The sequence below is a fragment of the Lonchura striata genome, chromosome 14 (genome assembly GCF_046129695.1).
Source record: "Lonchura striata isolate bLonStr1 chromosome 14, bLonStr1.mat, whole genome shotgun sequence".
Taxonomy (NCBI): domain Eukaryota; kingdom Metazoa; phylum Chordata; class Aves; order Passeriformes; family Estrildidae; genus Lonchura; species Lonchura striata.
The window spans coordinates 7,098,526-7,116,835 of record NC_134616.1 but is presented as its reverse complement, the minus strand read 5'-3'; the positions used below and the strand labels follow the sequence as shown (position 1 = coordinate 7,116,835).

Sequence of the window (18,310 nt, the reverse complement as noted above, 5' to 3'; positions counted from 1 at the left end):
TCCATGTGCTGCCTGGCATCAGGAAGGGAACCCTGGGAACTCATCCTAGCAGTGAAAAAAGCTCTTGGCTCTGCTAGAAACCTCCCAAAACTCAGCAAATTTCACCAGCTCACAACTGCTTGCAAAGCTCAGGATGCCTTCCTTCAGGAGCCTCGTAAGGAGGAGTTTTGGAGGAGCAAAGGTGTTATTTTCCCTTTCATCACTCCTGTCACCCACTCCAACCATACACTTTCAAGTACCTGACACAGGTGCCAAGGTACTTCTCACAACTCCTGAGATTCCCAATGGATCAGCCTTTTCTATTTTAAATTCCAGCCTGCTAAAAACATTGGTTTTTGGAGGTGAAAAACTAGATCTTATGTGGCCAATCCTGACCTTGAAATCTGCAATACCAAATAACTTATGTGTGGCTTTTGAATCAGGGCAGCATCATGGGAAACGTGCAGATTTTCACACGATACTGTTCCCTGTTAACAGCTCATTACAATGTACAGAAGTATATTCCCATTATGAAATACAGCTGGGGTTGTTTTGCTTACGAAGGTCATTATCTGATCACAGGCAAGAATCAGGGAAAAGAACCCATTTTATAAGGCTGAAGTTGTGGACTTTTTCAAAACTCATGTGTTTTGAATTTGGTGGCCTGATCATACACAAGCATGCAACAGCAGAATCTATTCTCTCCACTTCCTCTGCTTATTAGCCCTTGAAATAGCATGGAAAAAATTATCTTTTATTGGAAAATACTTTATTATTTAACCAACCCTCATGAGATTGCTGGTGCCCTCCACACCACATTTCTATTACCCAGTTCCCTTAGGTTTATCCACTCTGTTGAGAGGCGCCTTGGTGGCACTGGAGTGTGCACCAGCACAAACCCAGTGCAACATCAACAGCATCATTGTTTTCATTGCTTCTTTCCAAGCTCCAGAGAGCCTTCCCCCTCCTGGGCAGCAGCAAAATGCAACACATACTACAGAAAAACTCAGTGTTCCTTGGCTCCAAGCACCAAACTCTATTTGAAAATAAGGATATTTAAAACTTAAACAATATCTGTAAATACCAGGATCCGTAATTCTGTCTAGCAAGAGCAAACACATGAGTGTGTGCACACCAGCAGCACACTACTGCTCTTCTGATCACAGTGCTGGCCCATGGACAGAAGAACTCATTTTGGGAGGAGAACATCTGAATTGTGGTTTCCTTACGATCCTTCCAGTTGGCTGCACCTTGGCAGCACAGACATGGCAGGGAAGAAACCTGTTCCTCATTCAACTCCTACTTCAAGCTCAGCAGAACAAAGAATGATCACTAATCAAAAGTTAATGAAGTGAAAGCAGACTTTGGAGATGGAAAAGTAATTTTCAGTGCTTGGAAAAATGATGAGTTGGACATGGCCATTTTCTCAGCTGCTCTAAAGGCCAATCCTGCATTTCCCTGTGTTGCCTCTTTTGAGACATCACAGGGTTTGTGCTACTGGAGCTGAACACAGCAGAACAAGCCTCAGACAGCACCTCCTGCCTGCTCTGAGCATGAGCAAGCACGGCCCTGGAATTCCCTCCCCACACACTGATCTTGAGTCACTCCTGCTTTGTGGCTCCGCACCACTCCATGGTGGTGGCTGACTAAAGTTGTGAACCATAGCTCTGAGTTTATATTGTGGCTCCTTAGCCATAAACATGTTCTAGTCTTTAATTCTATCATTCAAAATACCTGGAACAGGAAAAATTCCTACCATGCATCACTTGGGGTTTACCAGCACAGCAGGACCCACTTTGCTGTCTTCACAGGCTCCAGAGGAGATGCTCTTGGCTGCCAGTAAATCACTTTTCCTGGTCACTCTCCTGACATCACAAAGAAGCTGGTGACAGCAGTGAATTATTGACCAAAGGGTGGCCCTACTTTATGGATCATCAGCTTAGTTTCAGATTAGCTATCCAAACTGGCAACATAACTATGGGTAAAGGAAGACAGATAAAGACTCCTAACTGCTGGCAGTAATTAACACGAGTCTGCACTGGACAAATCTCTTTTGGAAGCAGAAGGGGCTTCCAAGGCACTATGGATTGCTCTGGTTTGGTGAGGGCAGGCTGATGCCCAGGACTGGATGCTCCTGTGGAGGTTAAGCCCCAGCTGGCACCATGGCAGGCACAGGGACCAGCTCCTGTCTGCAGTCCCCCAGGCAGGGGAGGTGTCACTTCCCTGGCCTGAACAAATGCTCATTCATCACGGGGCACATGTGAAAAAGAGATTACTCAGGCTTTACGATCAGCTCATTCACCTTATATCCAGTTCCTTCCCCTTCCACCCCAGCTATTTACGGCTTGTTTTTGTGCAGCTGTAGGAAGGAACAGGACAGTGTGGGTGCTGAGCAAGGCAGACGGATCCAGCCCAGCTTGATGGGGTCCTGGGCAGTCCCTGTCTGCTTCTGACTCATCCCCTAAGCCCTACATGAATACCAATGCTGGAGAAATGCTGCTTTCCTCTTTGGGCTACTATAGCCCTTTCTCCTGTTTTGCCTTTCCAAGCATTAACTATCACTGGCCCTTCAGTATCCCTTCCTACATTTGCTCCCATCAAACATAGACATTCCCCAAACTCAAAAACCCAGTAATTAGGCCAATCATCAAACACATGGTTGGACTAGGCAATAGATGATGCCTTGAGCACTTTGGTGGAGTCTGCCTGGACCAATTCCTCTTAGGATCAGAAAGGCTTCCATGAGCTACCACTTCCCTAGAAGCACCATAAGAATGCAGCTATTTACTGCAAACACCCCCTTCCAGCTCTTCTTCACTTTGCCTAGGCTGATCAGGCACATGAACTACCCACACCTGTCAAGGTGGTGGAAAAGGTTTTGCAAAGATGCTCCCTTTCTTATTACCTGCAAGGGCTGTGTATCTTGTCCCCTTTCCACACTGTTCTTCTTCTGCCATCATATCCCTGCTCCTTCTCCCCATAAAGTGTCTCAGTCTCCTACCAGTAGCTCCAGCTGCCTTCCCCTCTCCTTTCCACTCGCTCTGCATCACTAGAAATGAGCAATTTCTCCACCTCTCAAGCAGCCACCCCTCAGGGCATTGGCAGCTGAGTGAAGGAGGGGTGTGGGAGCCTACATGGGCCAGGACCCATCACTGCTATTATCCATATTTTCCATATTTTGTTTAGTTTTGTTGGAGCAGAACCCTGCTCTTCTATCCAAACACCACTCAGGAAAACCCAAAGTGCACCTCACCATGAAACATGAGACAACAAGCAAAACAGAAGCACAAGACACAAGACAAAATAGGCAGAGGTGGAGCCATCAACCACCTCATTGCACATCCTTCAGACATCTGAGCAGGGATGTCCTGGATGGAAAGTGCCCTGGATGCCAGAGCACCTAGAAGGATGTGCAGGTCTCACACCACCTCCAACCATTTGCTGTAACAGTCCCATGGTTCAGAAGGGATCAGGTGATCAGGTTCTGTACAGGTGACCCAGGCAGGGGGTGCAGCAGCCAGGGGCTCCCACAGCCTCCTCCTGCCCAGCCCAGCCTGTTGGAGCAGCTGGGAGTTTCCTCTTGGCTCGGCTGCGGCACACGCGGCGGCTCTCCGGCTGTGCCTGCGAGACAAACATCCCACCCTTGGCACCAGGTAGGAAACAGCAAGCTGAGAGCTGGGCCAGAAGGATTTTTTTATTCCTCTTCTCCTTCTGCAACACAAATCCCTGTCCCAGCTGCTTTTCTTTTCCTCTAAAAGCTCCCAGTGGAGAGGCGCTCCTGAAATCGTGTATTTTTGTGCACAGTGTTGTGTTGCATGGAGGTTTCTGCTGGAATACCAGCTTCAGTCACTCTGACTGCATCCTGCCCTCCTGGGGGCTTCTCTTTCCAAGCTTCACTTTTGTATTCACTCCCTTCAAGGTTTTGGAAGTCCAAAAAGCAACTACAAGCAGTTCTGATAGATGTCCCCTGGTCCACAGAGCTTCACAGGGAACTGAACAGCTGCTTTAAAAGCCAGTTATCTCCCCTCAGACAAGACAACCCCAACGTGGGGTTAATTATCAAGCTGTTGATTTCAGCAGAGACTTAAATCAGGCAGGGGGAGGAGGACTCCTTTGCAAACACCCCCAAACCTGTTAGCTAGGCAGGATCAAGCAGCTGGTCTCTAATTAACAGCTGATGGCTGAACTGGCTCCCAGGCAAGGTCTCAGCTCTCCTCTGTGTTCAGAGCACGGATGCTGCTTGCAAAAGCAAAAAACCTCCAAGGACTCAACTTTTCCAGTGTCAGAAATGGCACCTAGGATAGGTCTACCAACAGGATAAGGAAACAACCATCCAGGCTCCAGCATGGGCACTGCTGACACACTGGGGTGCAACCCATCACTGATGCTGAATGCACCCAACAGCAAGGCTCAGGGCTCTGGAGCTGCAGGCAGGAGGAGCCCTGCCTGGTGTGGCTCTCCCACACGCAGATCTACAGACACCATCTGAACAGCTGAAGCAACTCAGAGCTTAAATTAAGTTCAAAGCTGGTGACTTTATATCCTCCCTCAGTGCGACACAACACTCACAAAGGAAGCCCTAAAATGCACCTATGTGAGTCTCACCCTCAGCTTTTAGATTATGTGCTGCAGGAAAAGGTCAGCAAACTCCTTTCCCACCCATAGGCAGGAGGCATTCAAGGGGTCCTGCCAAAAATAAAAGGTAACTTCCTGCCCATCAGGGTATTTGTTGATGGCTCTAACACCCACCTGCTGCCAGCTGCCTCCCGCTTCCTTGCTGACCCTGCTGCATCAGCAGCATCTTCTTACACATGTCCTCAGCCAAGCACATTTCCTTCTCTTAAATATCACTCCTGCCAGTACAGCCAAGAGAGGCCACAGGCAACAACAAATCTTGCTGCAACCCAAACTTCTCTCCTTGCTCACAGTTCGAAGTGCTGCAAGGGCCATTTCTCATCATGGACTTTGGCAGCGTGAGCATGAAAATACAACCCAGCCTCTGCAGCCAGTTACAGGCCAAAACCAAGCTAAGGAGTTTAGTGAGCAAGAGCATTAGCCAAGAGTCTTCCTGAGCCGTGTGGGGTATTCACACCTGCCCCAATGTAGTCAGGTCAAAAGGGTCTCACTGGCTGGGAATGGTCTCACTGCCACAAGTGTGCCTTGTCCCCCTGCAGACACAGGGCTTGGGTGAAATGGCAGAACTGCACTGGGGAAATTCCCAGCTCCAACCTGCCCAGCACACGAAGCAGCTCAGGGTGGAGTGGGAATCTCACAGGCATTTGTGCCACCCTGCCTGTACAGCACAGCCCTGGGCTGGAGAAGGAGATTCCTGTCAGAGCTGGCCCTCTGTGCCCACAGCAGGTCTGACAGTGCTGCCTTTTCCTCCTGCCCAGAGAACATCATCACTGAGCAGTCTTACACCACTTCAGACTGGAATCAAAAGTAACACTGTTATCAAGGCTTTTTCTTGGGAACAAAAGCCATTGGATTTCTTCTGCGACCAAGAAGACCAGAGGTTACCTTCCGAAAAATGAAGATTAACTCTTTGAATCCCAGTCCCCTCTCAGACTGGACCACATTTTAAAAACCTTGACGTTAAGTCAAATTTTGGAGAAAAACATGAGAAAACTACCTAACATCCCATTAACACCAGAGAGCTGTGTCCTTTGTAACTGGGCCCATCAGGGAGGACACCTACCTCAGACATCCACTGATTAAATTACAGCCCAAGTCACAGCACAAGGTGACACCTGATACAATTAACCAGGCCCAGAATAACTGTAATTAACTGTTAATCTGCTAACAATAGCTCCACTTGCACCAGGTTTTGCTCTACAAGGATTTCTTCAAGTTTGTTTCCTCCACAACAGGATAAACTTCAACTCTGGTACAGGATATCTGGTGTTTGTTTTAAGGCACCACTGGGCATCAGCTGCATGTTCAGGACACAAAAGCAAATTAATCTCCTTTAAAGGTGTTGGTCTGGTTTTTTTTTCCACAGCTGATTTCCACAGTATTGTTGGAGGATGGTCCCTCCAGGACACACCTGAAGCACCTGTCTCCTGCTGGAGCTGAAGCCACAAAGTTGAAACCCTTAATATAAATAAGGCCACTCCAGGATACACTTCTGTTTGAAAACAGGCATGAAACACCAGGCACAAACAATCTCTGGTAGTTTAAAAATATTCAGTGTGGGTACAGCACTCCCTCGACAATCCCAATACACCTGGAGGTTTGCCATAGGGTCCAGGCAGGTGTTGCTGAAGAGGGAAAGAAGGGATTTGGGTTTGAAAAGTCAGCTGACAGTCAGATACCCTCAGATTTAATTACATTCTCATTACTGAGGGTCACATTTCCGCTGATTTAACTGCCCTGGCAAAATCCTGTCAGTACCACTTGCATACAGAGTGGGAGAGCATTTACCCAGCATTAATGGGAGCCAAGGCACAGCTAAAAGGACAATGGAATCAGAACTTAAATACCAGGTCTAGACTCAGTGGAGCTATATATTATTTTGTGTACTAAGAAGAATTAACTGATCCATTCTAAAATGCATTTTTTTATTAAAATAAAAATCTTCTGTCATTTTATTTAATAGCCTTAGTAAGAAATAATTGCAATGTCTGCTTGCTTTTCAACAACATGTGGTTTTAATATTTTAATTGTTACAAACTGTTTAATAATGATGAACAAAAGGCGTGTCCAAGTAATTATTGTATTTATTAACATTTCTTTTGAGGACTTGATAGATTATATTGCATATATACAGCACTTCAGACACTGTACTGCTGACTTATTGAAGGTGGAAAATGAGTCAAAAGTGACTTGCTTTGGTGCAATTTAAATATTGTATTTTCAAGTGATTAGTGTTGTGCCTTGCATTATTTAACAATCTGGCAGTTTGCACATTTTTCTAATTATTATGCAGCTTCATCTGATTGGGGAATTAAAATACAGTAGGAATAATAAACCTCAGAGAGTCTAGCAGGCAGAGGGAAACTTTCACCAAATCCATCAAAAGTAATGGATTTTTCTGAAGGGGAGATATATTCCTGCAAAGTGCCCAGCTCCCCAGGCTCTCCCATAATAAACTTTGTATTTCCCTGTGTGCCCTGAGCAGGGTCTAGGTCCCTGTGCCACCCTGAGCTGCTCTCCCCATGGTGGGGTCAGACCCTCCTCACTGGTCCCTGGTGCTCCACCACTCTGTATTTAGAGCCAAGAGGTTGCAGGGGACTCAGGCACAAGGGCATCACACCGTTCCCAGGCCTATTTTGTTTACATTTGATTCAATCAAGTTGTGGCCTTTTGGCCTCTTTCCAAATTAACTTCTGGGTGACCTCCACCATGCCCTCTCCCAGCAGCCAGGCCGCCGGGAAACAGCCCATTAAACCTACAAACAAATATGGGACATATTGGTTGATCAAACCAGCTTCAAACACTGCTCTGGAAATGCCAGGACATGGGTTTTTTTGTGAACTTCAGGTCTATTTTGTCTTCGGTCATTCACACCTCTGGGCCTCCTGCCTTTTTTTTTTTTTCCTTTCCAAGTATAGCTGTGTGGTTTACTGCCTCGTAAAACTTCTAAATTTTGTTCTCATCCTCCTGCAAACCCCTCCAGGAGCAACGTGAGGCTCCTTCACATGGGGCTCACTGCAGGACTGGGTCTTTACACCAAGCACATGAAGAAAGGCAGCAAGACCCTGCTTGGGGGAACAGCTGTAATACTCCAAGAAATTGTGTCTTCCCCTTATTTGCAAGGAAATAAATCAAAGGGAGTTTCTCAGGGTCTGTGAAAGCATGTTGCCTGGATTCCCATCCCCAAAGGGTTTATTTTTTCAAGAGCTTATATGGTAGTTAGATTTCTGGCTAGAAAATATGCAATATGATAAAAACACAGTCCCTATATGGGGCAATAAATTACAGATTGTTTGATGTGGAAACCAAAGAACTGTCAAACTCCAGTATATCTGAAATATTCTAAATGAGCCCTTAACTCGAGTGTCTGGAAATGTACAATATGTTTCCAGGCCATTCAATTTTGTAAAGACACATCTTCCCCGGCTAAGTTTCCTTTTATGGATTTTACTATTAATTTTTGGTGTGTTCTTTCCTTCCTTTTCTTAAAAAATTATGCTCTTCCTCCTCGAGGCAGTACTATGATAAACACCAGGATTTACCTAAGCATAAAAAAGAGATTGCAACTGGGCACGAGCTTAAAGAGGTAATGGCATTAAGAATGAAGTAAGGCATCTGCTGCAACAGTGTCAGAGCCCCATAGGCACTTCAAAGGACATAAAAGTCACTTCAGGACAGGCAGGGACAGGAGGGAGGACCAGGAGTGTCACATCAGCCAATTTGGTACCACAGTCCCGTGCTGCATCCTTACACCAGCATCACTCAGGTCCTCTCTCCTTCCAGAGCCTTCCGTGGAGGAGGATGACCAAGAGGAGGTCACCAGTGTGGCAGGGCTCCCAGGACATGGGACATGTGTCACCACACCTCCCACCTCCAGGCATAGCTGCTAAAACCTGAAGCTCATCCCCATCTGTCAGCCACTCCAACGTCTCCGTGGCCGGAGGAAAATGGAGTGACCAGAGGAAATGGCTCACCCTGCACACAGCTTTCTGCCTGGGGATGTTACCAAGCCACAAAAAATCTGAGCAAGACCCTGGGCTGACACTGAATAACCTTTCAGTTTCAATATAGTTTCACTCAAGGGATGAGTGAAACCCTTCTAGCTAGAAACAGACCCCATCCACTCTGGGAAATAAAAGTTAGGAACCAATTCCAACTCATTTTCCTGAAGGTGACCCTTAGCCTCCCAGCTGAGATAACAATGCTAATATTTATGGATGGGCTGTTCATGCCTCTGGGCACACAACAAAAATAACTCAAATCAAAACTTGGTAGACATCTAACAGAACTGGGGGAAAAAAAAATCCAATATGGCAATAATAAAGCATCTCACCCACCAATGCACAAAAAATAGCATCAGCCACAATCACACGTTTGGGTGAAACAAAAATGTTCTGATGTGATGAATAGGCAGCACTGAGGGGGACTCATCCAGAAAGGGCTGCCTTGAGACAGCACACAGCTCAGGCACTGTGTTTTATTCATTTATTTATTTTAGCTTGATAGGTGCTCAGAGCAAAAAAATACAGTCTGGGCACTTCCCCTTTCCTCTGGGTTAGGTTTTCTCTACTTCTTTCAATCCCCAGGAGTTTAATTCTAATGCACAAACCCCACTCTCATTTCAAACTGCAAACGTTTGATGAGAATTTCTCATGTGAATGTGTGTACATTTACCCAAATTAGGTTTGAGAGGACACAAACTAAAGAGCAAGCACTATTTGTACACACAACACTGAATAAACAGACACTTCCAGCAGCATGAGCATCCTGGAATAAAGGTGAAGCCATCAGCAAATTACACATATCTAGGAAAAATCTCCAAGTAAAAATAAAAGCTGTGGATCTCTATGAAAATTGAACCAAACAGCACGGTTCCTTAGTCTGCCCACACCCACAAAAGCCAGGCTGTAACACAAAACACTGGGAGGAAGCCACAACATTGTACAAGATTCATAATTTAAAGGTAGTCACATGGGAAACCAGTTTACAGCTCTGAGCACCACAAAGATGGTCTTTTCTCCAAAAGATCCTGGATTTCTGAAAATCCTTAAAAACCATTGTTGGCTTGAGCTTGGTGGATGAGGAGATTTTCAACCCTCTCCAGCTCAGGAGTTCCCACTGCTTCCCAAATCTGAAGCCAACACCTGAAAGACACAACTGTAATTCATCCAGAGCTGCTGCTCCTTCCACATTTTATACTCTCTGGCAATCAAGATGCATTCCAGATGTGAAAGAGAGCTCAAAACTTCCTTCAGCCAAGAAAATAAGTGTGATGGTAAGCTCTGGCACCCCAAATCTCAAATTTAAGTAACCTCCACAGTTGCTTGCCCGGTATATAAGCTACTGAACATTGACTACAGACCCTCTATAACAATAGAATCATGTAACAAAATTACAGATTGGTTTGGGTGGGAAGGGATCTTACAGATCATGTAGTTCCAATCCCCTGCCATGGAAAGGGACACCTTCCTTAGACCAGTTTCCTCCAAGCCCCATCCAGCCTGGCCATGAACACGTCCAGGAATGGGGCAGCTACAGCTTCTCTGGGCAAGTTTCATAATTAATTTGCACAAATCACTTCCCATTTTCTCCTGATTTTATTCAGTTCCTCCTCTTTCTCAAACACAGCTTTACAAGAGGGTTTGACATTTTTCAGGCTCTTACATTTATGCTGTTCAAACCAAAACAGCTTACTTGCCCCCTGTAACACATTCCAATCACAAGTGATTGAGACTGTGCTGACCATATTCACCCCCTCACCACAATTCTTCTCTGAGCAGCAGCTGACAGAGACACTGCTGCTGCAAACAGCTGAGCTGAGCACAGCAGTGTTTACCCAGGGTCTCCCACTCCACAGACCTCCACTCCTCAGAAGCCCAAGCTGTTCAACAAAGACCTAACTTGACCCAGTCTGGCAGCCAGCATTTCACAACCACTTTATGTCAGCAGTTTCAAGTACATAATAACCATGTTTTGTTCAGTGCAACTTTCTCACTGTGAATGGCAAAATATCATTATCACCTGCAGGTTGAAGCCTGCCCTCTACCCCATTTAATAGGGAGCTGATTATGCTATTTCCCCCGCTTTTTCCCTTCTAATAATGATGGGCTGTTGGCAGATGGCACTGCCCGGCACAGGGAGCGTGTGGGAAGGCAGAGCAGGCTGCAGGGCTGCTGCCCGTGGCAGCTCCTGCTTTGTGGGGTGCTCCTGGGGACCCCAAATCCCTCGCTGCATCCTGCTCCCATTTTAGACAGCACCTAATGAGGCATGCCTGCCTCGGAGGGCGCGGGGGTTAAACAGGAATGGCTGTGAAAACAGTCCCTGGCAGTCCCGGAGCAGGAAAGCAGAGGTTAGCAGAAAAGTTGCTAAGCCAGCAACTCCAAAGAGAGCCGCCCTCACAGCCCACCCGGCTGGGAAGCAGAGCTGGGCTTAACCCCAGGAACCCACCAGAGCTTCGTGCCAGAGCCACCGTGGGTAAGGCCCCCTCTGGGAAGAGCTCCCTGAGGAGAGATGGGGCAGCTCAGCTGTGTTAACAGCGTTATCACCTGAGGATTCACCCCGTGAGCTCCCAGTGCTGTGTCCTGGCAAAGCAGCAAGCTGGGAGAATCACCTCCTCTAGGCGTTACTGTGACATCCACACTCTGTGACACACGGGGTGCCAGACCCCAGCCCCGTGGCCTAAGGCAGTGCTGGGGAGGGTCGGCCCCAAGCTGAACGCTCTGCAGAGCTGCCACCTCATCCCCTGGCAGCAGCAGGGCTTGTTCACAGGCCTAACCTGGCGTGACACAATGGGTAGAGACAAGATACCACCTGTCCCAGGAAGGATGCCAGGTCTGAGGCAGTGGGAAGGAAGCTTCCTCCCCAGCAGAAAGGATCTCATCCAGCTCTGCCATTTCCCCATTCAACAGTACTTGCCTCATTACTGACTGGGAGAGAATTCCCAAGGAGCTACAGCAAAGGAAAAAGTGACCCTTATTGACAGCCATGAGCAATACCAAAAGGAGATCCTCCAACCAGAGGGGACATCAGGTACGTGCCACATGACCCTCAGCCAGCACACCATGCTCAAGGGCACCCCATCAGCTCCATCTTTCCTGGACTTCCACTGCTAAGGGTGTGGATGCCCAGCAGAAGCATTCTTGTACTGCAGCCATGCATCCACACATGACCCAGGCACAGGCTGAGTCCTGGGAGGCTGCAGCACGCAGAACCACAGCAGCAGGCGTCCAAGAGGACCAGCCACGTGTGCCCTGTGGGCCTGGTGCTGTGCAGGGTGGCACCAGCTCTGCACACAGGGCTGCCAGGGCTGCTGCAGATGCAGCCAGCCAGGATGTCTGTCTGAGCCCAGGGAGAGTGCGGGGGAGGCCGAACTGATTCGGAAACCGCCCACGCCGGAGCCATCCCTGCCGGCACAGCTGCAACAAACCTGGTTGATGTGTTTCAGCTTGTCAATAATCTGGCTGATCACTGGCTCCGGACCTTTCACCTTCACCTCGTGGTTGCCAGCCTGGGCTTTTGCTCCATTCCTTGTGATCTGGGGGCTGTACCTGTAGGAATGAGAACAGAGAAGACAATGATGTGATGGGCTAATAGAGAGGAGATCTTTAAAGTTCAGTACAAATGTAAGAAATCCCAAGACACGCACCAGCCCTTTCCAAAACAGAGAGCACAAGCCAGTTAATAATGCCAAAGAAAGGACAGAAGATTCCCATAAACATTTTTGCTCTGACTTTGCAAGATAATGTAGTTGTATCACTTGAGGACAATGAAGTCCTTTCCAGTCCATTAGTAACCAAGGAAGATGTTAAACAGTATACAATAGAGATAAATATTTTCACATAACTTGCACCCAAGAGTCCTAAAAAAGCTGGCTCAGAAATTCTGGCTTGCTCATGTTTGTTTAAAATAAATCTTGGCAGACCACAGAGACTCCAGTACAAGAGCAGTAGTGTTGTGCCCACAGCCAAAAAAATGAGTGGGATGACCCAGTTAACTGCAAGCTGATTAGCATAACATCAACCCCCTTGCAAAATAATGACTATCACTGATGTGTGATTTCAGTAATAAAGAATTAAAGCATCATAATATAATTAATGCTGTCAACATTGCTAATGGAAAATAGGTGTTGTCAAACAATCCTGATTTCAGTCTTTGATGAGATCCAGCCTTAGGGATCAAAGTAACTGCTCAGACAGAATGTACCCTGACTTTGGTACAGTGCTGGGCTCTGCACCACAGGGTATCCTGATTTACACAAGTACCATGAGAGTCAGCAAAGCCCCCATAGACTAGATTAAACTGCCAGGGCAGCTCTGCAGAGGAGGGCGGCCAAGCTGCACTCAGCTTTTTCATCAGCACTCAGGAAAGAAATATACATTCACCTGCTGCAAGATTTATGGAATGACAAAGTTTACCAGAGTGATTAAAGGGAGGGGAAGAGGGACAGAACTGCTGCACACTTGCCTTTGGAGGAACACATCCCCATACTCAGGACCTGGGTAACAGATGATGATGCTCCAGCACAAGACAAGAACCCAACTCAAACTCAGGTTTGGGTCAGAGCCTGCTGGCAGCCACAGCAGTGACACAGGACACACGGAGCTCTGGGCTGCTGCCACTCATCACAGCCCCAGTGATGGGCTGTGGTGCTCTGCAAGCACAAAACAAGTCCTCATCTCCAAGAACTGGCAGCCAGAACAGGCACTACCAAACCCTGGTACAGCCTCCAAAAGTGAGATCAGTAAGATAACAACAGCAGCAGTCTGCTTTACTGTACATCTGTTTTTCCAGTGCCACAGGTAAACACCATGAATTTTCCTTCCTGCATTCATCTCCCACACATCATGTTTTTACCCAGCTCCCAGCACCAGTCCTAGGGGCTGCCTCCCTGTCTGTCAGCTCCCTGCTCCCCTGCCCAGCTAATCTTCCATCCTGATGCTACCAGGCAAGCTCAGGCAATCACAGTCAGCCCATTTCACATGGATTTTGGGGAGAAAGTGAGACTTTAGCAGGCATTTAAAGAAGGGGAGGGAGACAGGAGGGATGGTGGGGCCAGCTCAGGGAGGATGCTTTGCTAGGGTAGAAAGCAAGAGGCATGTGAACATTTGGCCACAAGAGCTATCAGGGCACATGGAGGGGCTTGGGGATACTCAGGCGCTTGGATTAAACTCTAAACTAGAGGATGAGATCTACTCAGACATGTGGGGATGCAAAGGCAACCCCAGATCTCTACTGGTGCAGCAGCAATCTGCCCTAACCTGAAATACTCACATAGTTTAATTACAGAACTGAGGCAGATTTCCACTCCAAGGCTATCTCAGAGCAGGAGTTCCATGTACAGGAGCTCTCAGCACCTCCAGCTGGGTCCCCAACACCAGGCATTCCCAATATGTATCTCCATTAATGGCTGGCAACCCTGCAGGATGCTGCACTGAAGAGGACACAGGAAAAAGGACAGGAGATGGAGGTGTTTGTTCCTACAGCACAGGAACACATGCCTGTGTAAATTCCTTTTCCAGGTACAGGCAGCACAGATTCATCAGCTTGGCTCTTCCAGGCCCCACCAAATCCTGACCACGGGGGCAGCTGCCTGCCCAGCCAGCCCATCTCCAGCCCTGCACCCCGACACCCCATCCCTGGGACCTCCCGTCAGGACTCAGCATTTTGCAAAACGCCTTTTTTTTAACAGCTGCCTTATCCTGGGAAGCACAAAAAGCGGCTGTACCTGAGAAACAATCGCTCCCAGGTCAGCAAAGCCACCCGGGCGCAGGCTAAAGCTGAGTGATGGGAGAAGGGGCCAGGCTGGGGCCAGCCCATGGCCCTGGCACAGCCCTGCATGCTCCGAGCACCATCTCGTGGGAAGCGGCTGCTGCCGCAGCACGGACCTGCCCGGCTCTGCTGGAATGGAGAACCATTAATCCTGCTGCTTGTCTGTCACACAGCCACTGAATGCCACCCTGCCGACCTGACAAGCACATCTGGAGACTGGACACAGGCATCCAGAGCACGCGCGAGTTTTTAGATGACAAAGAAATTCCTATCTTCGGTGTCACTGTAAATTTAATTTAAAACACTGGTGGAACTCAGAAGTACATTGCTGAAAGGTCTCCTGTGGTTTCAGAGATTTAATTAGGAAATTCACACGGGTTTTAGCAAGAGCAGAACCAAGCCCACTTGGTGCATCCCTAAATTAACACAATCTCTCTCCTAAACAGTTTTATACAAACAAACACAATAGCTTGGGTTTGAGTGGGCGAAATCCCTTCTGAAATCCACGCAGCAGCTGCCAGAGAGGATTTCTGTAGCCTACACAACGTAGTGCAGGAGGAAGGAACACAGCACTACAGCAATACTATTCTATTACTCCATGTCCAGAGACTGAAACTGTTCTCCAGAAGGTTCTCCTGGGGTTGTGAGGACCTCAGATCAGCCTTCTCAGGGGGAAAAGTCTGCTAGAGAAGGAAGCAAACCTGAAAGCATTAGCAGAGTGATTTCTCCCTAAAACAGTGATGTTGGAGAAATGGAGTCTCACCTCCTGGTGCTTCCCACCTGGCCAGATACAAGGGTACATACCTGACCCAAAATGAACCATCTGCACCATTGCACAAGTCATTTGCAGCAAGGCAATGGGCCCAAAGCTGCACATCTTTGAGTATGAATTGCAAAAAAGGAGATGCATGGGGATCCACTACATCCCACCAGGCAGAGACATGGTCCTGTGTGACCTGGGTGCTTTGGGGGACACTTCCTCCAAGCTGAGACCTCCTGGTGTGCTCAGGTACAACAAGGGCACCAGATTCCCTCAGCTGTGCCAGGCTCTGCCCCAACACCAGCCTGGAGTGGCCACATTCAGTGGGATGTAGGCAACCAAAGGGTTAAAAGCTTTGAAATGCAGCTTCAGTGAGCTACCTGCATTCCTGAAATGCCAGAGAAGCTGGAAAAGGCAGCTGGCACCCCTCCCTGCAGCCCGGGCCAAGCAGCCTGGCCTTAATATGGCAGAGAGATGCCTTTGCAGACCCCAACAAGCTGGGGGTCCCAGGATGCACCCTTACAGGCTCCTCTGCATCCCCCCAAGATGAAGGGTTGGTGGGCTCACAGGCAAACAAGCCAAAGCAGCCCTTTCCTCCCATGTTCTCCAGACAGTGCAGAAAAAGAGAAATCTCTGAGCCATCTCGAGCTGTTTTCAGCTTATGCCAATAAAACAGCCCCTTCTGCAGGACACTTGTGCCACCTCATGAAAGCCACCACGTGCCTCTGCCACGGTGATTGATACCAGCATGGAACAGCAAATATGCACAGAGGATAAAGGCCCCCAGCCTGGTCCCCGGGGGTCTCTGGGCCAAAGGGGTATCAGTGTTGCAACATGAGCATGGGCTGGCTCACACTTCATAAGCAAAGCCCAAAATACTTTTCTCTTTGACGTGTCTCAACGTCAGTCAGCAGCATCTCCTTGCCTGGGCTCCCTGGGTGTGGGCTCTTGCTGGGGATGTGGTATTTTCCAAACACAAATGTCACGTTGTTAAACGTGCTGATAAGCAGACCTCATTAAAAATTACTTTAAAGACAACCACCTTATGAAAACACCAATAATCTGAAGTTTTCTGTGGGGAGAGTACAACTGCAGACCCTTCCTGCTTCTTCTCATCCACCAGACCTAAATGCCCAAGTATGCTGTCAAATTGAGGGATTTTCCTTTCCTTTCCTCTCCACCATCCACAAATGTCTCCTGTGAATGTTTGGTCTTTCCAGCCCAAATGCAGCTCATTCCAAACTTTCATTTCAGAGCAAAGAAGACAAGATGACAAATGTTATTTAAACACATGGCAATGAGTGTAAGATGTGTGTTCATCCTACTCAGCCCTGCTAGGCTTTGAGGTGAGTTACTGCAATGCCTGACGTGTAATTTAGAGAAAGTAATCCTGAAAGTCAAACATAAAGAATTACACCTTTTAGAAAAAGGAAAGTAAGTATGTCATTCAAATAACAATTAATTTATGCCTGCCTTCCAGTTGCAAATTATTTATTCAAATGTATCTCCAGTTTAAATAGCACAGAATCCCTCACAGGCTCTCTCTATACTATCTGTGTCCACTGAATTATACCTGTCAGAGAGAGTGGGTGGGGGACAAGCACAGCACAGAAACAACACAGAGGTTTCACTGCACAGGAATTAATAACTGAGTTTGAGAGACCAACATTCCCCCAGACCCCCAAAGCTGCTCTGCATTTCAAAATGTGACTTACTACTGATCATGTGGACTGGTGACATCGAGTCCTTACCACACAGGACACAAAAGAATCCTAAAAGGGGAGAAAGGGAAGAAAAGTTTTGCCACTCCCCCACCTCCTAACATGAACCCAGCTCTTAGCTCCAGCTGGTTTTCACAGATCACTAAAGGTGGGTGCAGTGGTGAAGCCAACATTTCACTCTCTGACCATGCTAATTTCTGGTTCAGTGAGACAATCTCAGTGTCACATCAGCAGTGAGGGCCAAGAGACTTGAAAAGCTGTTTCCAACCCACTCATCCTGCCCTGCAGTCAGGGTGTGACTCCTGGATGTGCCCACAAGCCTCCAAGAAGAGGTGACAGTTCTTTCCCTGACAGTTTCCTCTCTAAAGACAGATTGTCCAGAGACATCTGGTCAGTCACACCCCATCCCAGACGTGGGCTGGTGTGGGGTGCAGGTCCACCCCAGCTCTTCTCTTCCATATGGGCTGTGTGTCCCCACTATCCCATGGCCACATGAAGGCATCTGTTTCATGGCAGTGCAAGAAGCAGGGGAGAGGTGGGGTGTGTGGCTCTCGGGTGCCTTCCTGGCTTTGTTTGCTTGCTTGCAGAGTCCTTGCAGTCACTGCAGAGCTGTGATGCTGCAGTCAATTTACACCACCAGCAGCTCCAAACAAGCTGCTTCAAAAGCATCCAGGAGGATCCAACACTCTCAGTGGGGAGTGTTCTCACCTAACTAAAAAAGAACCATTTTCTGCTGGATTTCCAAATATCAACACCTGGAAGCCTCTGAGAGCCCCCTCAGATCCTGCTGTGTCAGTTCCCTGCCAAAAGAAGTGCTGCTTCTTCCCAAGTGCCCAACACAAAGCTCTGCAGCCAGTGACAGTGCTGCAGATGATGGCTTGGTCATAAACCCAAGGTCTCAGGTAATCCCCTGGCTCAGGGAGATGGGACTTCAGAAGGAACGGCAAAAACTGAAATATTCATAACAAAAAAAAGGGAGTTGATAGCCTGAAGTCTCCCTCTATTCTAATTTCAGTTCAAGACAAATAGATTATGGAAAAAATGGCTAAACCTGAGACCAAACACCAGGATAGAGGAAGATTCATTATCTTATTTTCTGAAATACTCTGGAAACTATCACGGCCACTCAATAACCCACTAAATTTGCCTACTATCCTTTCATTATAGCTTGTACTTGCTACAAAGATGTGTTTTATGGGCTTGAAAAGCTATACAGCCCCCTCTTTGGGGATTCCATTGGATCAGATATTTTGCAGCACTGCCAGAAATAACCAAACCCTTTGTGAACTAAAGGGTTATTGCTGGCATGGAATTTCCTTTGTTCCAATTACAGAATCTCATTTTTCTGTCTTGTTTCCAATTGTGCTTTCATTGTTTATGATTTGTATGATTAAAACAAACCACAGTACGCTGGCAACAGCAGGGAAATATGAGACTTCTAGCTTGA

At 47.6% G+C, this 18,310-nt stretch overlaps 2 protein-coding genes across 2 annotated transcripts in view; both read right to left on the bottom strand.

The window, feature by feature from the left end:
* Positions 1–18,310, bottom strand: part of PLS3 (plastin 3) — a 763,062-nt gene that overhangs the window by 628,391 nt on the left and 116,361 nt on the right. The gene's annotated exons all lie outside the window — the stretch shown is intronic.
* Positions 1–18,310, bottom strand: part of GPC3 (glypican 3) — a 139,279-nt gene that overhangs the window by 29,845 nt on the left and 91,124 nt on the right. The window contains exon 6 of the mRNA XM_021548345.3: positions 12,041–12,161. Within this exon, the coding sequence (XP_021404020.2) occupies positions 12,041–12,161 (121 nt within the window). The remainder of the gene's footprint in view (positions 1–12,040; positions 12,162–18,310) is intronic.